Below are 21,364 nucleotides of genomic sequence, written 5' to 3'. Positions count from 1 at the left end.
ACAGTGTTCTATACAAAATAAATTCTATTTCTTATTGTGCCAAGCATTGTGCTAAATGCTTTACACATTTTATCCCATTTAATTCTCCCAACAACCCTATGAAGCAGTGGTGAGGTCTTACAGAGGAGGAAACTGAGGGAGGCCTAGAGAAATTAAATAACTTGCTGGGGGTCACAAAGACTATGGCCCCTTAAACCCCAGCTACCCGCCTCCAGGGCTCTATGACTGCAGCCCCTCTGCTTGCTGCCGGGGGCCGCACCCTTCATACCATGGGAGGCAAAGGAGCTTCCAGCTGTCGTCCCAGGAATGAAAGCAAACGCCTCCATATTAGGCCACTTCCCATAAACATAATTCCGGTAACTAGCCAAAATACTCTATGGTCCTAAAACAGAAAACATAGTTAATTTCAAACACAAAAGGCTAGGCTCCTTAGCACATATCCTGAACTTACTGCTCCAGAGTTTAAAAGAGATCTAATGTTCACAGGTCTTTCCTACAGCAAGGAACTAAAAACAAAGGCCTCAATAGCATCCAAAGACCAAGAATCATAAATTAAGCAAAAGGGAAACATGATTTAAGAGTTTAAATATACTTTAATAATCTGAGTCTATGACTCAAACATAAGTGTTTTGTTTCCTTCTAGTCTTCGTATACATGCATACAAATTTAATAGTCATAATGAAAGAAGACATGTACGTTAAATTTTTTTGCTTATAGCTGCAGTTCTCAAACTGTAAGCTGAGCATGCTGCCCTGGGCACTCCAGCACCCCAGCATATTTAAAATTTTCAAGGGAACAAGCAACAATTGTGGGACATCATGAGAAGTGCTGTTAGGTTGTTTCAACCTAACTACTTTAAAAATACTAATTTCTAGGTATTTCTTTTGGCCTGGGGATGTTATGAAAAAATTACTATGATGTAAGGGCAATGTGAACCAAGAAAGTTTGAGACTTCTTAAAGTAAACTTTTTACCTATCATTTTTTTTTGTTTGTTTCTTTCTTTTTTTTATTAATTAAAAAAAGAATTAACAAAACAATTAGAAATCATTCCAATCTACATGTACAATCAGTAATTCTTAATAACATCACATAGTTGCATATTCATCATTTCTTAGTACATTTGCATCGATTTAGAAAAAGAAATAAAAAGACAACAGAATAAGAATTAAAACAATAATAGAAAGAAAAAAAACAAAAAAAACAAAAACAAAAAACCTATACCTCACATGCAGCTTCATTCAGTGTTTTAACATAATTGCATTACAATTGGGTAGTACTGTGCTGTCCATTTCTGAGTTTTTATATCCAGTCCCGTTGTACAGTCTGTATCCCTTCAGCTCCAATTATCCCTTCTCTTTTTTTTTTAATTAACGGAAGAAAAGAAATTAACCCAACATTTAGAGATCATACCATTCTACATATGCAATCATTAATTCTTAGCATCATCACATAGATGCATGATCATCATTTCTTAGTACATTTGCATTGGTTTAGAAGAACTAGCAACATAACCGAAAAAGATATAGAATGTTAATATAGAGAAAAAAATAAAAGTAATAATAGTAAAATCAAAACAAAACAAAACATAACAAAACAAAAGCCTATAGCTCAGATGCAGCTTCATTCAGTGTTTTAACATGATTACTTTACAATTAGGTATTATTGTGCTGTCCATTTTTGAGTTTTTGTATCTAGTCCTGTTGCACAGTCTGTATCCCTTCAGCTTCAATTACCCATTGTCTTACCCTGTTTCTAACTCCTGCTGAACTCTGTTACCAATGACATATTTCAAGTTTATTCTCGAATGTCTGTTCACATCAGTGGGACCATACAGTATTTGTCCTTTAGTTTTTGGCTGGATTCACTCAGCATAATATTCTCTAGGTCCATCCATGTTATTACATGCTTCATAAGTTTATCTTGTCTTAAAGCTGCATAATATTCCATCGTATGTATATACCACAGTTTGTTTAGCCACTCTTCTGTTGATGGAGATTTTGGCTGTTTCCAACTCTTTGCAATTGTAAATAATGCTGCTATAAACATTGGTGTGCAAATGTCCGTTTGTGTCTTTGCCCTTAAGTCCTTTGAGTAGATACCTAGCAATGGTATTGCTGGGTCGTATGGCAATTCTATATTCAGCTTTTTGAGGAACTGCCAAACTACCTTCCACAGTGGTTGCACCCTTTGACATTCCCACCAACAGTGGATAAGTGTGCCTCTTTCTCCGCATCCTCTCCAGCACTTGTCATTTTCTGTTTTGTTGATAATGGCCATTCTGGTGGGTGTGAGATGATATCTCATTGTGGTTTTGATTTGCATTTCTCTAATGGCCAGGGACATTGAGCATCTCTTCATGTGCCTCTTGGCCATCCGTATTTGCTCTTCTGAGAGGTGTCTGTTCAAGTCTTTTTCCCATTTTGTAATTGGGTTGGCTGTCTTTTTGTTGTTGAGATGAACAATCTCTTTATAAATTCTGGATACTAGACCTTTATCTGATATATCATTTCCAAATATTGTCTCCCATTGTGAAGGCTGTCTTTCTACTTTCTTGATGAAGTTCTTTGATGCACAAAAGTGTTTAATTTTGAGGAGTTCCCATTTATTTATTTCCTTCTTCAGTGCTCTTGCTTTAGGTTTAAGGTCCATAAAACCGCCTCCAGTTGTAAGATCCATAAGATATCTCCCAACATTTTCCTCTAACTGTTTTATGGTCTTAGACCTAATGTTTAGATCTTTGATCCATTTTGAGTTAACTTTTGTATAGGGTGTGAGAGATGGGTCTTCTTTCATTCTTTTGCATATGGATATCCAGTTCTCTAGGCACCATTTATTGAAGAGACTGCTCTGTCCCAGGTGAGTTGGCTTGACTGCCTTATCAAAGATCAAATGTCCATAGATGAGAGGGTCTATATCTGAGCACTCTATTCGATTCCATTGGTCGATATATCTATCTTTATGCCAATACCATGCTGTTTTGACCACTGTGGCTTCATAATATGCCTTAAAGTCAGGCAGCGCGAGACCTCCAGCTTCGTTTTTTTTCCTCAAGATGTTTTTAGCAATTCGGGGCACCCTGCCCTTCCAGATAAATTTGCTTATTGGTTTTTCTATTTCTGAAAAATAAGTTGTTGGGATTTTGATTGGTATTGCATTGAATCTGTAAATCAATTTAGGTAGGATTGACATCTTAACTATATTTAGTCTTCCAATCCATGAACACGGTATGCCCTTCCATCTATTTAGGTCTTCTGTGATTTCTTTTAGCAGTTTTTTGTAGTTTTCTTTATATAGGTTTTTTGTCTCTTTAGTTAAATTTATTCCTAGGTATTTTATTCTTTTAGTTGCAATTGTAAATGGGATTCGTTTCTTGATTTCCCCCTCAGCTTGTTCATTACTAGTGTATAGAAATGCTACAGATTTTTGAATGTTGATCTTGTAACCTGCTACTTTGCTGTACTCATTTATTAGCTCTAGTAGTTTTGTTGTGGATTTTTCTGGGTTTTCGACGTATAGTATCATATCGTCTGCAAACAGTGATAGTTTTACTTCTTCCTTTCCAATTTTGATGCCTTGTATTTCTTTTTCTTGTCTAATTGCTCTGGCTAGAACCTCCAACACAATGTTGAATAATAGTGGTGATAGTGGACATCCTTGTCTTGTTCCTGATCTTAGGGGGAAAGTTTTCGATTTTTCCCCATTGAGGATGATATTAGCTGTGGGTTTTTCATATATTCCCTCTATCATTTTAAGGAAGTTCCCTTGTATTCCTATCTTTTGAAGTGTTTTCAACAGGAAAGGATGTTGAATCTTGTCGAATGCCTTCTCTGCATCAATTGAGATGATCATGTGATTTTTCTGCTTTGATTTGTTGATATGGTGTATTACATTAATTGATTTTCTTATGTTGAACCATCCTTGCATACCTGGGATGAATCCTACTTGGTCATGATGTATAATTCTTTTAATGTGTTGTTGGATACGATTTGCTAGAATTTTATTGAGGATTTTTGCATCTGTATTCATTAGAGAGACTGGTCTGTAGTTTTCTTTTTTTGTAATATCTTTGCCTGGTTTTGGTATGAGGGTGATGTTGGCTTCATAGAATGAATTAGGTAGTTTTCCCTCCACTTCGATTTTTTTGAAGAGTTTGAAGAGAATTGGTACTAATTCTTTCTGGAACGTTTGGTAGAATTCACATGTGAAGCCATCTGGTCCTGGACTTTTCTTTTTAGGAAGCTTTTGAATGACTAATTCAATCTCTTTACTTGTGATTGGTTTGTTGAGGTCATCTATGTCTTCTTGAGTCAAAGTTGGTTGTTCATGTCTTTCCAGGAACCCGTCCATTTCCTCTAAATTGTTGTATCTATTAGCGTAAAGTTGTTCATAGTATCCTGTTATTACCTCCTTTATTTCTGTGAGGTCAGTAGTTATGTCTCCTCTTCCATTTCTGATCTTATTTATTTGCATCCTCTCTCTTCTTCTTTTTGTCAATCTTGCTAAGGGCCCATCAATCTTATTGATTTTCTCATAGAACCAACTTCTGGCCTTATTGATTTTCTCTATTGTTTTCATGTTTTCAATTTCATTTATTTGTGCTCTAATCTTTGTTATTTCTTTCCTTTTGCTTGCTTTGGGGTTAGCTTGCTGTTCTTTCTCCAGTTCTTCCAAATGGATAGTTAATTCCTGAATTTTTGCCTTTTCTTCTTTTCTGATATAGGCATTTAGAGCAATAAATTTCCCTCTTAGCACTGCCTTTGCTGCGTCCCATAAGTTTTGATATGTTGTGTTTTCATTTTCATTCGCCTCGAGGTATTTGCTAATTTCTCTTGCAATTTCTTCCTTGACCCAGTCGTTGTTTAGGAGTGTGTTGTTGAGCCTCCACGTATTTGTGAATTTTCTGGCACTCTGCCTATTATTGATTTCCAACATCATTCCTTTATGGTCTGAGAAAGTGTTGTGTAAGATTTCAATCTTTTTAAATTTGTTAAGACTTGCTTTGTGACCCAGCATATGGTCTATCTTTGAGAATGATCCATGAGCACTTGAGAAAAAGGTGTATCCTGCTGTTGTGGGATGTAATGTCCTATAAATGTCTATTAAGTCTAGTTCATTTATAGTAATATTCAGATTCTCTATTTCTTTGTTGATCCTCTGTCTAGATGTTCTGTCCCTTGATGAGAGTGGTGAGTTGAAGTCTCCAACTATTATGGTATATGAGTCTATTTCCCTTTTCAGTGTTTGCAGTATATTCCTCACGTATTTTGGGGCATTCTGATTCGGTGCGTAAATATTTATGATTGTTATGTCTTCTTGTTTAATTGTTCCTTTTATTAGTATATAGTGTCCTTCTTTGTCTCTTTTAACTTTTTACATTTGAAGTCTAATTTGTTGGATATTAGTATAGCCACTCCTGCTCTTTTCTGGTTGTTATTTGCATGAAATATCTTTTCCCAACCTTTCACTTTCAACCTATGTTTATCTTTGGGTCTAAGATGTGTTTCCTGTAGACAGCATATAGAAGGATCCTGTTTTTTAATCCATTCTGCCAATCTATGTCTTTTGATTGGGGAATTCAGTCCATTGACATTTAGTGTTATTACTGTTTGGATAATATTTTCCTCTAACATTTTGCCTTTTGTATTATATATATCATATCTGATTTTCCTCCTTTCTACACTGCTTTCCATATCTCTCTCTTCTGTCTTTTTGTATCTGACTCTAGTGCTCCCTTTAGTATTTCTTGCAGAGCTGGTCTCTTGGTCACAAATTCTTTCAGTGACTTTTTGTCTGAGAATGTTTTAATTTCTCCCTCATTTTTGAAGGATAATTTTGCTGGATATAGGAGTCTTGGTTGGCAGTTTTTCTCTTTTAGTATTTTAAATATATCATCCCACTGTCTTCTAGCGTCCATGGTTTCTGCTGAGAAATCTACACAAAGTCTTATTGGGTTTCCCTTGTATGTAATGGATTGTTTTTCTCTTGCTGCTTTCAAGATCTTCTCTTTCTCTTTGACCTCTGACATTCTAACTAGTAAGTGTCTTGGAGAACGCCTATTTGGGTCTAATCTCTTTGGGGTGCGCTGCACTTCTTGGATCTGTAATTTTAGGTCTTTCATAAGAGTTGGGAAATTTTCAGTGATAATTTCTTCCATTAGTTTTTCTCCTCCTTTTCCCTTCTCTTCTCCTTCTGGGACACCCACAACACGTATATTTGTGCGGTTCATATTGTCCTTGAGTTCCCTGATACCCTGTTCAAATTTTTTCATTCTTTTCCCTATAGTTTCTGTTTCTTTTTGGAATTCAGATGTTCCATCCTCCAAATCACTAATTCTATCTTCTGTCTCTTTAAATCTATCATTGTAGCTATCCATTATTTTTTCTATGTTTGCTACTTTATCCTTCACTTCCATAAGTTCTGCGATTTGTTTTTTCAGTTTTTCTATTTCTTCTTTATGTTCAGCCCATGTCCTCTTCATGTCCTCCCTCAATTTATCGATTTCATTTTTGAAGAGGTTTTCCATTTCTGTTCGTATATTCAGCATTAGTTGTCTCAGCTCTTGTGTCTCATTTGAGCTATTGGTTTGTTCCTTTGACTGAGCCATATTCTCAATCTTTTGAGCGTGGACAGTTATCTTCTGCTGCTGGCGTCTGGGCATTTATTCAGATTTCTCTTGGTGTTGGACCCAGGAAGGTTGTAATATTTTTCTGTGAAATCTCTGGGTTCTGTTTTTCTTATCCTGCCCAGTAGGTGGCGCTCGTGGCACACGTTTGTCTGCGGGTCCCACCAGTAAAAGGTGCTGTGGGACCTTAAACTTTGGAAAACTCTCGCCGTCCTGGGGGTTCGCTAGCCGAAGCGGCTTGAGCCGGCCCGGGGTCCGAACGCAGGGAGGGTTGCTGGTCGCCGTAGCCAGGGAAAGAGCCCGTCCGAATTTCCTAGTCGGCCCTGGGCAACACGCGTGGCGGGAGGGCGCCAGCGGCAGCGGCCCGCCCGAGAGAGTGCACGTTCCCCGGGAGTCACGGGGTCACTGTTCTCCGTGGCCTGGGGGTTTCCGATCCAATTCTCTCAGTTGGTCCGGGGGCTGCGCGTGGTGTGGGCGCCAGTCGCCTTGGTTTCAGGGGACCACCTCTCCAATTCTCCCAGCCGGCCCGGGAAGGGGGAAGGGAGTAACTCCGGCCGCTTGCCACCCCGCCCGGTAAGGCCCGCGCGCCTCGGCGATCTCACCCGAGTTGCTTCTCTCAGCCAGCCAGCCGTTCCAGGATGGGGTACGCTGTCTTTTTTATCTCTGTTGTGGCTTTGGGCGCTTTCTGTATCGTTTCTACTCCCCTAGTAGGTGTCCTGGAGAAGAAACTAAGATCCGCGCGTCTTACTAAGCCGCCATCTTCCAGGAACGCCTTCTGTCTTTTGAACCGCCATCTCTAGTCGTGCCCGCCGAGTCCCCCACCTCCAGCCAGGGATCCCTCAGTTCCCGAGGCCGCCGTCGCCGCTTTACCTTCCCCGGCGGCAACAACCACTTTACCTATCATTTTTAAAGCTGTAATATATTTGCAGTACAATGTTTTCTGTAGATGCTGTAATTTACAGAATTTAAATTTAATTTCCCACAGGAAAGGAATCCCATGATCAGCCTTTGCTTGGTTAGTTCCAGTAGATGAGACCTCACTGCCCCCCCACCCCATAGCCTCTTACACAACTGACCAGTTATTGCTGTTGGAAATTTGTTTTATACATTGAACAGACAATTGCCTCCTTTTAACTATGAATTTTGATGTTAAGGAGGGGTAGGCTAAGTCAGAGGCAAACTGAACTCAAATGCCATTAAAAATAGCACAGTGTGTTGAACAAATAAAGGGAAAGGTGTCTGAGAGCTAGAGATTTAATGCTCCCTCAGCCTTGATTGTGCCTGAAAAATTGAGGGGGTGTTCCTCCTTGCCTGGTTTATAAAGTTCCCACTTTTCAAACTTGGTGCCCTTTATCTCCTCCACTGTTTATTAACCTAGTCATATCATTTAGAAAGTTTGTCTTGCCTAGAATATCTTGATGTGCCTGAAGCTAAGAAAGCACTACAAACTGATAAGGACATGTCAAAAGTAGTCAAGTGCCAGCATGAAGAGGAAAAAAGGTACCCAGAAGCCAGCATCAAAATAGTGTCAGTAACAAATGACTCATAGATTAAAGTAAGAATCCATGAATCCATACTGATATAAATGAAGTGAGAGAAAAGGGAAAGCTATTCTTCACAATACAATGCCAACTAATAAATGGAGAAGTAATGATGGAATTAGAAAATCACCATTTGGCAGTCATCATAGTAATAACTGATTTAGGCAAGAATTGTCTATGGATGCTAAAACTACAAGGTGAAAATATGAGGAAATACAGGATTTTCACATAGTTTCAAAGTATCTGCTCACAAAATACTAATTCCAAGGAGAGAAAGAGTAACTTTATAGGAGTGAAAGCTAGCACACACCACTTTAATCAAAGTTCATATTGCCAGCAACGAGACAGACTGACACCATGTGCTCCTGACAGATGCACTGTAAACACGTTGACAAAAATGCATAACCAGGATCTAATAATGAGAAAACATTATCAAAAGTCAAAGAATTTGGGTGCTCAGGTGGTCCAGCAGTAGAATGCTTGCCTGCCATGCGGGAGACCTGGGTTGATTCCTGAACCATGCAACTCCCCACGCCCCCCCCCCCCCCCCCAAAAAGTCAAATAATTGCCCTGTTTTCTTTGAAAATGTCAAGGTTATGAAAGACCAAGTATGTTCCAAATTAAAGGAGACATGATGCCTACAGGCAACAAATGATCCAAGTTTCTTTGCTATAAAGATTAAGACAACTGGCAAAACCTGAATAGGGTCTATAGGTTGGAAAACATTGTTTCAAGGTTAATTTCCTAATTTCTGATAACTGTACCATGGTTATGTAAGAGAATGTCCATCTTTTTAGGAAGTACATACTGAATGTATACAGGTAAAGGGGCATCATCATATCTGCTGCTTACTCTCAACTGGTTTAAAAACAGAAGTGTGTAAATAAATATGTATGATAAAGCAAATGTGATAATACGTTGATGTTTGGAGAACCTGGGTGACTTACAGGGAATTCTCTGACTAGTCTTGGAACTTTTCTGTAAGCTTGAAATCATCTTAAACAGTTAAAAAATATTAAAAAGTTTTTCCTATTTTAGATTCACCATTATAAACATCAGCCCTAACTATACAGGAGCAGAGACCTTTGGCATCATGGATTTAACGAACACCAGGAAACCCAAAGATGTGTAATTTGTACCTCTGACAGGGCACTGATCTGAAATCATGTTCTGTGGAAGCTGGTTACCCAACTACTGAGCAAGCCTAGCTCACTTACTTACCACACATCTCGCTACAGCCAAATTACTCTACACCTGTGGCTGCACATAATAAAACTAACAGAAAGGTATATTTAAAAATCTTCTTGTTAAAAAATAGCCATTAAGTGAGAGAAAAATATGAGCATAAGTATAAAATGGATATAGCTTGTAGAAATGAGCATATGCATATAAACATGTTTCCTAAAAAAATGATTAGGGAGAAAGACAGAGAAACCTGTCTTTGTTGGTGGTGGTCTATGACGGTGCCTAAGATATTCATGTTACTTCTGAACTTTCCACCACTCTTGATTTGGACTCAAAAACCTCCAGTAAATTTCTTTCAGACTTAAAATAAACCCAAACCCCTTACTATGCTCTATTCACACTCTGCCTTTTGGCCCCTCATCTCCTACCACTCCCACCGAATTCACTCTCTTCTAACCACTCTGGCCTTGCTGTTCCCTGGACATGCTCACTCGCTGTGTTCTGATGCTTTGCATTTGTGGTTCCCTCTGCTTAGAGGGAGTCCCAGATTTTCCTATGTGCTCTCTCATTCATGTCTCTGCCCAAGTGTTGCCTCCTCCGAGACCTTCTTTGTCTACCCTATCTGTAAAATGCCACCCATCCCAGCTCCTCCTAACATTTCTCTATCCTCTTACCTGGTTTATCTTTGAGGCACTTATCACCCAACATACTATATTCCTGTTTATCATCTTTCTCCTCCACTATAATGTAACCTCCAGGGCCTAGAACAGTGCTTAGTATAAAGCAAGCACTAAATAACATATTTGTGTGCTGAATGAACAAATATACTATAGTTATTTTCCATCTACACTTTATCATAAGGAGCATTTAAAATGATGAATGTTGTTTGACCTCACCTCGGGGAGCTTATGAACAGTAGCTGGAAATTTGAAGAATGTGGGATTATTTGGGCATGTATAGTGAGGGGAGTAATTTTACTTTGCTGGGCTTCACAATCAGTTAAGACTTTCCTTGTAGGTGACACATACATTGAAACCTGAGAGGTAAGGTAAGTAGGAGGAGTTAGCTAGGCAAAAAAAAAAAAAAAGATAGGAGCTGAGGGAGAGGTACAGAGGCAGCACGAATGACAGTGAATACTGATGGAGCAACGGACACTGGGGAAGAATGGCTGGACACAAGCCGGAGAGGGAGGCAGCATCAAACCATGAAAAGACCTCCTGCCAGGGTTTGAATTTTTGTCTTAAGGGCAACTGAATGCCACTGAATAGTTTCATGCAGAAGAGTGACACAGTCAGATTTGTGACTTTTATTAAAGACCACTCTTTAAAAGTATACAGTGGTGCTGACAAAAGAGGATAATGGGTTGGACTATGGTGCCAGCTAGAGACAGAGGATAGATGTTAGATTAATTAGCACAGGGAATCCAGCACTGGAGTGTGCAAAAATTCAAATCTATATTCACAGATAGATTCATTTATACTAACATTGTTTCACAGAGAAAAACTGTTACAGAATACCCTTCTCACATGTAGTTATGCTTTGGAAAACATAAAATAACCAAGGCTTTACTTATATCTAAGCTATAATGGTACAACTACATTGTCTTAATTTTAATTGAGTTACAATAAACATTTTATTTTACCAAGGGAATACATCTTAGACTTTCTTTTTAAAATCTATTAAAAATTTGATCTTTAAAAGATTAAAAAAATAAAACCTAATCACTTAATAATTCAGTCTTACCTCTTCAAGAGAAGACTCCAAATTCATTCCAAAAGCAACTCCCAGTAGTCCAAAGAGTGAAACAGAGAAGGTTCCCATGGTCAGCTGCAGGTTCAACCGCATCATCACATTGCGGTGGCTGGAGAGGAGAGCACCTGTCAGATCACAAGGGCCACTGACGATAGGCAGCAAATTGACTAAATAACCGTAAAGACCACATGGATCAAATTCATACCACTTAAAAAAAAAAAAAAAAGAGGGTATTTCCATGTAGTCATTGTATAAAGATGATAATATATTTCTCTATCAATATATATTCCTTTAAGGCTTTATTACTTTCTAATAATTATTTTATAAAGAAAATGCTTACTATTATTTTATGTAATGCTTTCTTACCTGTCCAGATTGATGAAAATAATACTTTGTGAATCATCAATCAGTACCCGGAGTTCTCGAGCTGCATTAGAAAGATCTTCAGCTAATCGGTAATAGTTTTCTAACAGCAACTCCATCTCTTCTGCATGGTCAATTCCAGCACTGCTCTTCTCACTTCAATGAAAAGAGTTAGCACAATTAATATGCCTCCAATATGTACATGATATATTTAGTTCCTGAGTAGTATATAATACTCAGCAACCAGTGAAAAAAACTAGCCTCTTTCTTTTCAGTTGTTGTGACCGAGGTCCATCTATGAATGGCTGTGTCAACTGATCCTAAACTCTCTCCATGAGTTGAGGGCACAGGTTCCAGCCCTGGTGAAGCTAGTTAGCTTCACTCTATTCCATGGCTCCAATCCAAGAGTTTCATGCAAATACATGAGACCAATTACAGGAAAATCCAGATGCATGAATGTCAATGAATAAATGCAAATCCAAAACCATGATCAGGAAAAACAAAAGGAAAAGCTAAGAATGTACATAAAAAACATTTCCTGTCCAACATGTATCTATAATGTCATTTTCATATATGAAGAAAAATATTCTTGAACGATGTCAGTAGTTATTTTGCTCCTCTTTATTTATACACCAACCCACCAAAGTGGAGAAAGGGGAATGAAGTACTCTGTAAAGAGTACTTTTCACAAAGCATATTTAAGAGACAGACTGTCCTAAGCAAAACAATCCAGTTACAGTGTGCTCATGTTTCCGCTGCTGTCTCTGCTATACTGTCAAAAGTTACGTAGTCCTTTATAAAGCACAGCCAATTTCACATAAAGCTTATAAGATCTGTACAGACTATAGAACCCATATATCAGATTTCTAATAATGACCTAAGAAAACGAAAACAGTTTAGTATTTAAAACATAACACTTGAGTATATACTTAAATAAAGAAGTGAATGATTTCTTCATTCCTAAGAGAGAAAAGGTTTATACGAGGAATATTTTTATATTTGACCAATCAATCAGAGAATTTATGTTGATATCTTACTCTTTTCCCTTCCCTTGTTCTCTACCCACCTCTTTCTATCCCTTCTTTCCCTCATGTGAATTTCTCTTTGTTATTTTCCCTAAGTTATTTGGGTATGTGTCAATTTAGTGGTCAACTCCTTGAAGATAAAGGTAATTGTGTATCTATCTTATATTTATCACAGCCCAGAAAAATATTATATACACAATATATACTCCATATACCCAAATAAAATTGAATTAGGAAAATGAAATAACTGGGGTTGAAAAGTGCCGACATTGGCTATTCTAGAAAAATATTATGTTCTCTTTAGAAAATCATCTCTAAGAAAAAGAGATGACACCCCCTAAGAAAATTAATAACGAAACATGGTTATTTACTTACAAGACTTGAGGGTCACTCCATTTTGTCAGACAGAGTTCTTCTAACATCTCTTCTTCATCCAAGATCTCCAAAATCGATTCTTTGAAAATTTTAATATCTGTTTCTAACTCTGATAAACTAAGAGTAATAGTAATGATCAATAGCATAAACTTAGGAAAAACATTTCATTACTTTAATATTTACCATGAAAACTAAGAGTAAATTCCCAAACCAAAATGAAGCAAGAAAATTAACTAGTGATATAAATATAAATTTCAACAAATACTACTTATCTCAGAAACAAAATGACTGTGAATCTAAGATTTTTTGGTTTGAAAACTTGTTACTATTCTTAATAAATCTGGCACTGATAAAGTAAGGACAGAGAATTTACTCTTAACTGGTGAAAAGACCCCAACATTTTTTGTACATGGTATTACTAGTTCAGGAATTTTAACCATTAACTCTTAAAGGGAATTTAGGAAGTACAGACCCTAAGAACATGTTTACACAATCTAAAATATAAATTAATTGAAACACTGCTCTTAAATTCTGGAATGGATTTTGATTAAAAAAAAAAAAGAACAACAGCACAGACCTTGGAGAGAATGAGAACTGGACTTGAATTTAAGTCTGTCATTTACTAGCTGTGTAAGTTCAGGTAAGTTTCCTGAATTCTCTAAATCCCAGTTTTCTCAAAGGACAATAGCAAACAAACTGCCAGATAGGCTACTGATAGGATGAAATGAAATCATTTGTGCAAAAGAACCTCATTAGTGTTTTATGCAAAATAGGTGCTCAACAAACATTAGTATATGTGCCTTTTTGCTCCAATTCCCTCCTAGGCTACTGTTATGGGGTGAATGAAGTCCCCACAAAGACATGTTCAAGTCTCATCCCCTAATTCTGTGGATGTGAACACATTTGTAAGTAAGATCTCCAATGATGCTGTCAGTTTAAACGTGGCCACAGTGAAACAGGGTGGTCCTTAATCCAATGTGCCTAGAGTCCTTACAAGCAGAGGAAATTTGGACAGTTAGGAGGAAAAAGATGAAGAGAGAGAGATGGCCATGTGATGGAGACAGAAACTGAGTTACGGACTGCTGGCAAGCCACCACCAGGACACTACAGGTTTCAGAGAAAGCAAGGCTCTGCCAACACGCTGATGTCTGAGTTCTAGCCCCACAAATTGCGAGACAACAAATTTCTAGCAATCAACTAGTCTGGCATATTTGTTATAAGCAGCCCTGGCAAACTAAGAGAGCTATTTTTCTACTTTGAAAAGCTATGAAACCCATCATGGATGAACCTTGAAGACATCATGTCATCTAAAATAAACCAGACACAAGAGGATAATATTGGATGATCACACAGATATGAAATAATTAAAATAAGCAAACTCACAGCATCAGAATCTAGAATATAGGTTACCAGGGGTTGGGGTGGTGATAGGGAACAGGGAGATAAGGTTTAAAATGTACAGAGTTCCTATTTGGAACGACAGAAATGAATGGTGGTGATGCAAGTACAACAGTGTAGATATAATTAACAGCAGTGAAATATATATGTAAATGTGGCTGAAAGGGTAAATGTTAGCTTGTATATATGATCACTAGAATAAAAATTTTAAAAAAATCCATGGAACGGCACAACACAGTGAATCTTAAGTAATGAACTATAGTTAATAGAACAATTATTAGTGTGCTTTCAACACTTGTAGCAAAGGTACCACAACAATGCAAAGTGTTAATAATAGGGTGATATATGGGAACCCTGTATTTTACGCATGATTGTTCTGTAACAATCATGCATAAAATACATCTCATACATTCCCATCCCATAGCCACTCTAATTAAAAAAAAAAAAAAAACTAAGAAACTGAACATGATAATAATAGTTAAAACCAAATATGGCAATGAAGACACTAAGAGTAGACTGTAAAGTAAAAAAATGTCATTATCATTAGCAAGACTAGTTGGTATTTTTTAAAACAGGCAATCATCACTAATTTTTTTCTGTGAATTTATGCTAAAGGTTTCACTGTTAAGACTACCGAGAAAAGCTTAAGATATCTGCAGTTTTTTAAGCTCAATTTTACTGAGATGTATTTACACATCATACTATCCATCCAAAGTATACAATCGATGGCTTGTCACAGTACCATCACATACTTCTGCATTCATCACCATGATCATTTTTAGAACATTTTCAGTACTCCAAAAAAAAGAAAAAAAGAAAGAAAAACAAAAATACTCCAAACATTACATACCCCTTATCTCCCTATTATTTTTTTTTGTCTTTATTTTATCACTCAACTACTGACATACTGGACAATGGGTGTGTCAGTCACAAGGTTTTACAATGAAATGGTCACAGGATAAAAGCTGTATAGTAAGAAAAAAAGCTATATAGTTATACAATCATTACCAAAGGTCAAGCTACAGGATTACAGTTCACAATTTCAGTTATTTCCTTCTAGCTATTCTATTACAGTAGAAACTAAAAGGAAATATTTATATAATGAGTCATTTATATAATGATATATTCTATTTTTTAGAACCTAATTTCTCAATTACACTTCCTCCCTCTCATTTGATCATTCTCTCAATCTTCAGGGATATCTGGGCAATGACCATTTTAACTTCTCTGTGCTGGACAGGTCTGTTAACCTTATGGGGTAGAGGAATGAAACGGGTTGATGTTCTTGGAGAGTCTGGTACCTCTGGGTTTCAGGGCTTATCTGGCATAGCAACAATCTGGAGGCCTTCCTTAAGCTTCTGAAGAAAATAAACTTCCTAAGAAAAGCTTTTATGGAATCTTAGATAGAGCCCTAGGTATTCTTTAGGGTTTTCAGGAATACCGTTGGTTGGGGATTGGCATACCGTGGCAATTTGGAACATCTGGCTGAAGCTTGCATAACAGTAATGTCAAAAATAACACTTGACTCAGTTGGAGATCTCTTAGCCACTGAAATTTCATTTTGTTCCATTTCTTTTCCCCTTTTTGGTCAAGAAGGCTTTCTCAATCCCACGATGCTAGGGCCAGCTCATCACTGTGAGTCATGTCCCATGTTGCCAGGGAGATTTATACCCCTGGGAGTCATATCCTATGTAGGGCCGGGGGGAAGGTAGTGAGTTTATTTGCAGAAGTGGCTTAGAGAGGCCACATTCGAGAAACAAAAGAGGTTCTCTAGGGGTGCCTCTTAGGCATCATCCTAAGTAGACTTAGTTTCGCCGTTACAGAAATAAGTTTCATAAGGGCAAGCCTCAAGATTGAGGGCTTGGATTAATTAATTGGGAGTCCCTAATGCTTGAGAGAATATTGGGACCTGCCCAGGTGGGGAAGCTTAATAGTTTCACATTCTTCCCGAGTCCCTCAAGGGGACTTTGCAAATACTTTTTTATTTTTCTGCACAAAGTACTCTGGAATATATCAGAGTATATTAACATGTACATTAATTACATTAACATGTACAGAATAACAAGATATCTGCCTTTAACTCCAAACTTGGTAAATCACCCATATTTACCTTTTTCCATTTTGTAGTAAGATATGCAGTTTGCTTCTGTCTACAGAAGAATGTTTGGGATCCACCAAAGCTTCCAATGTTTCAAGGATCAGTGGCTGCAAAATGCTAAGTTTCCCCTGAAGAGTGCTGATCTAGATAACAACATGACCTTTCATAAGAATTAGAACAATCCTTTTAGTATATTTAGGATCAGTGAATTCTCTGATTAAATACAGAAATCTGAAATAGCTAGAAGCTAACATTTCAGAACATGGTTATTAAATTTCAGAACACAGTTATTACTATTACAGACTATTCCAAAACTAGATTTGCTGGCTTAAAAGATAACCACGGATAATGTAGTCATGTAGCTTCAGATCTGGTTGACAGTGAATTAGCTTTCACGAGTCCTTCCCCATAGACACTTATTATGAAAAGAACGGGGGATGATTAAATCAAAATCCATCATCCCACAGTTAAAACACAAACTTTACAAGTGGTGAACAATACCTATATTCTTTCTAACCAGAATACGGTTCCAAATTCTATGGACAAAGCTCTTTTGAAAACCAAAACATAGCATGGCTTTGAAAAAGAAAAGAAATCAGTTAAAAAAAAAAAGAAAAGAAATCAGTGTAAAGTAAAAAGGACACTTTTATTCAGGTTAATATAGACAAGGCTGACACTGATATTCAGCAGGAATACAATGGCATGACTACACTGCTACACTAGTTAACATACTGAACTATGCCAGCTGGTAAACAGCATAATAGTAAATGAATTGATAAAATTAAGTAATGATCTAAATTCCAGCATATCTTGTTTATCTTAGAAACACACAGTCGCTGTGCATCTAAAATTTTTTGGTCAGGAAACGGGAGAACAGATCACAGTGTCTGCGCAGGCATCTTACTGTTTATTTCAGGTACTGGGGAGCTGCTTCCAGGTTCAAGAAGCACTGGCTGGGAGGGAGGGCTGAACAGATAAAGTGAGACAGACCTGATTTTTAAGTCTTGGAAAGAAACATGAGATGCTCTGCCCAGCTCGGTATGGACTCAGGAGCGGCAGGAGGGCTGCCAAGGGTCATGGGCATGGGTATCTGTGTGGGGCCTGTTTGTGGTAATGGCCCCTCAGGTGGGTTTGGGGAGACTTCCTGTTTTTGGAAATTCATCCCTGCTGGGGTAGCTGTCCTTGCCTATCATATAGTAGTCTTTCACTAGACAATTTTCTTGGGACTCCGTTTAATGACAAGAACGGTGTGCTCCAGCAGACGGCGTGAGTTCCCTTGATCCTCCCTGCGATCATCTCTAGGCAGGAGAGACCCAGCCCAGCCCAGGCCGATCTCCCACCACACTCACCTGTCTCCTTCTGAGAACCGTGCCTTTCTCCTAACAGCACCAGCTACTGAGCACACACCCAACCTGCTCAGCCTGTCGTTAACCATCGTTAATAGCCACTGTAAACCCTTTTTCTCCCACTTCTGCTTTTTCCCTGCTCAATAATTGGGCTCCAACAATTCACTACTTCTTTGACTAGTACTAACTAGTGCTACTGCCTAATTAACCCGAGCAGGGAATGCAGCTATCTCCTATTCCTTCAGTAAAGCAAGGCAGACAAGAGAGGAGCGTTCACCCAATCCATACCCACCTCATCTCCCATTCACCCTCCTTTCCTTCTCCCCCTCTGCTAGTTCACTCCTACTGCCAATTCTTGCAAGCAGCCAGCTCCTGAACAATCAATCTATCCTAAGCAGTGAGAGGAGAAAAGATAGTGAAAGTTTTGTAGGGGACAAGAAGGGAACTGACAGGATCCCCAGGTACTCAATGACTATCAATGTAATAAGGAAATCATTACAAGAATTGTATACGGTTCCCTATACCCAACCACACCGCAAAGGGAGGCACCATTTAGCTGCCTCAAACAATCGTACAGATAAATCAAATAATGATTTGCGAAATATTATAATGATTTGATTAATGACCTGTGCTATAGCATTTATTATGTGTAAGTAGTTCTATAACATATAGTTAAGAATAAAATAGAATGCATTTAAATATTTATTTATATCATATTTAGGTTGTTTTTTCACTATCACCATGTAACCCAGCCACTAAAATGATACAAAATGGTAGCCAGCTTGAAATGTCATTAACATTTCAAATGGCAAATGACATTCATTGAATGCCATAAAGAGACTTCAGAGTCCTTAGTTTTATCTGATTGGGTCATAAAGTTTAAGAATTAAGTACCTCTTCCATACAGGAACCATAGAGATGTTTTTCCTGGGGGGAGAGGGTGGCCAGGGAAAATGCTACTGTAACAATACCAACTTGTCTTTTTACTCAATAATATCTTAAATCAAGAACAAACTCAATAAACTAATTAAAATAGGCTCACCCGATATTGTAGGAGTGCTTCTATCGCTCTAAACTCAAAAGGTAAAGGGTATGTGACAAGTTGACCCTCTCCAGCCAACTGTGAAGGAAGTTCCCGGAACAGCCAGTGCTCTAAATTTAAATTACGATAATCTAATATCAGAAGACACTCTGGAGTTATCACAGCTTTCAAATACTGTAAAAGATAAAAAAAAAAATACATCTATATATTTACATACACACACATGCATAAGTTTATATACAGGTTGTAGAACTTTAGGAAAAAAAATTACATTCATTAAGTGAAGTTTAATACTGCACTAATTTTGAATTAAGAATGACCAAATTACAATAGAATTCATTGCTCCTTTGATTTTTTTTTAAGGAAATAAAAATATATGTAGTCATGATATCTCTCATTTCAATGGAATTGGAATTATTTACACAAATTATATATTTATTAAGATGTCTAAGGAAATCATAAGAGCAGTAGGGCATAAAAGGAACATAATAAATTCTTAAAAGTCAGGTATTAGACACTTCCGGTAAACCAAGATAGCAGCGTAAGACGCTCAGGATGCTGTCCCCCCACAGAATCTTTGGACAACAAGCAGAAACTGGCAGAGCCATCTTCCTTTAACAGAAAACAGTTAAAGGGATGCAGTACCAAGTCAAGAAAATGCAGCTCAAAAACCACAGGGGAAGCACCTGGAGCACGTGCTGGCCTGTCCCCACTCCCTGGCGTGGTGTGGTGCTAACATGCTCCTACTGTGGGTCCCAGATCCTGTTCCCCCAAGAGAAGAGTGACACTTATGCACATTTGGGGTGCCTGTAGGTCAGTGCCAAGCAATCGGGTAGCCGCATGAAAGACTGAACTAGGAAACTCATCTAGGGCTCCCCCTCCCAGAACTCACCCTGCACACACAGAAGTAGCTTAGACAGTGAAGGCAGTGTAGGAAACAATTAAGTCAAAGCAGCCTGGGGTCAAGGGTTACCTGCATTAAGTCATATAATAGAGCACAGGGGTGTGGGGGCACTGTATCTCAGAAGGAGTTGAATTCCTAAGACCATGAGCAAGGACAAGCCAAGGACAAGACACAGGTTTAGAAAAGACAGAGAGGAGTGAAGACAGTGAGGACCCTCACTTCACATAAGCCTCAGACTAATCTTTTTGATAACATGGCCAAACTCGGAAAAAGAGCAACTATCAACACAGAGCCAATCTGCAAACTCTGTAAAAGGTGCTTTTTGCATTGGTTCGTTTTTATTAGCCATGCTCTGGCACTCAAGGAAATCTCTGACATATCACTAACTGGACGCAAACTTGAGGAATATATAGCTCAGAGACAAAATTCCAGAGTTAACATTTAAAAAATATTCAAATATACAGTATGCAATAAAAGAATGTAAGATAAAGAAACAGGAATTGATATTGGACATACCGGCCAAAGACAAAAAAAAAGATACTCAGAATGCTCACGGTAAACACAGAGAAAAAAATTAAAGGCTATCAAGAAAAAAAGAACGAACTATATGAGAAACTCAAGAAAGAACAGATATTTTAAATAGGAACCAAATAGGAGTTGAAGAGCATATTAACTGAAATGAAAATTTCATAGAAGGTTTCAACTGCAAATTGGGGCTGGCAAATGAATCAGTGAACTTGAAGACAAAAGACAATGGAAAGGATTCAGGCTGAGGAGCAGAAAGAAAGAAAGAATTAAAGAGCAGAAGTTATATTCAAAGAAATATGACAAAAAACTTTCCAAATTTAATGAAAGACATGAAAATGTACATTCAAAAAGCCCAACAAACCTGAAACAGGATAAACTCAACAAGAATCACACACAGACACACAGTCAAACTGTTGAACTCAATGACAAGGATGAGTTCTGAAAGCCACAACAGAACAATGTACAAGGGAGTCCCAATTAGATTAAATGCTGATTTGTCCTAGAATTCAAGATAAGTCTCAGGTAAGGAAACACGAAGGCAGTGGATGAAATATTTAAAGTGCTGAGAGAAAACCACTGCCAACCAAGAACTAGACATCTAGAGAGACTGTTTTCAAAAACGAGGGCAAGATTAAGACATTCTCAGATAAACAAAAACTGAAGGAGTTCATCACCACTAGACCTGCCCTACAATCAATGCTACTGGGAGTTCATCAGATTGAAAGGAAAGCTAGCCAGTAGATCAAAGTGGCATAGAGAAATAAAGACCTTCAGTAAAGATAATCACATGGGTAATTATAAATGCTAGTAATACTTTATTATATTTTTTAGTATATAATGCCACTTTTTACTTCTGACAGGTTCTAAAATGCAAATGCATATAAAGCAATGCAAATCTATGGTTTTGGACAAACAGTGAATAGGATATAATTAAAGTACAACACAAAGTTGGGGGGACGAAGAATGAAAGGAAGAGCATACATGTATGCTACTGAAGTGAAGTTATCAAATCAAATATGATTGTTACAGATTAGGATATTAAATTTTAGTCCCATGGTAACCACAAAGAAAATAAATGGCAAAAGAAAGTCTTTTATTATCAGTAATTACTTTAAATGTAAGTGATTACTCTTCAGTCAAAAGGCAGAGACTGGCAGAATGAATAAAAAAACATGACTCTTAGC

The 21,364-nt window shown here is 37.7% G+C and overlaps 1 protein-coding gene across 6 annotated transcripts in view; it reads right to left on the bottom strand.

The window, feature by feature from the left end:
• Window positions 1-21,364, bottom strand: part of MRS2 (magnesium transporter MRS2) — a 76,938-nt gene that overhangs the window by 24,222 nt on the left and 31,352 nt on the right. For 2 of the 6 annotated variants that reach the window (XM_077143754.1, XM_077143760.1), the window contains 6 exons: window positions 18,749-18,922; window positions 16,373-16,503; window positions 12,865-12,981; window positions 11,468-11,620; window positions 11,093-11,210; window positions 269-382 (listed from right to left, as the gene is read on the bottom strand). In XM_077143754.1, the coding sequence (XP_076999869.1) occupies window positions 269-382; window positions 11,093-11,210; window positions 11,468-11,620; window positions 12,865-12,981; window positions 16,373-16,503; window positions 18,749-18,922 (807 nt within the window). Of the gene's footprint in view, window positions 1-268; window positions 383-11,092; window positions 11,309-11,467; window positions 11,621-12,864; window positions 12,982-16,372; window positions 16,504-18,748; window positions 18,923-21,364 lie in introns of those variants that run through there. The other 4 variants (XM_077143756.1, XM_077143755.1, XM_077143757.1 and 1 more) reach the window with 4 other exon arrangements.

Source organism: Tamandua tetradactyla, chromosome 25, assembly GCF_023851605.1.
Source record: "Tamandua tetradactyla isolate mTamTet1 chromosome 25, mTamTet1.pri, whole genome shotgun sequence".
Classification (NCBI taxonomy): Eukaryota; Metazoa; Chordata; class Mammalia; order Pilosa; family Myrmecophagidae; genus Tamandua; species Tamandua tetradactyla.
This window is presented reverse-complemented; position numbering and strand designations above follow the sequence as displayed.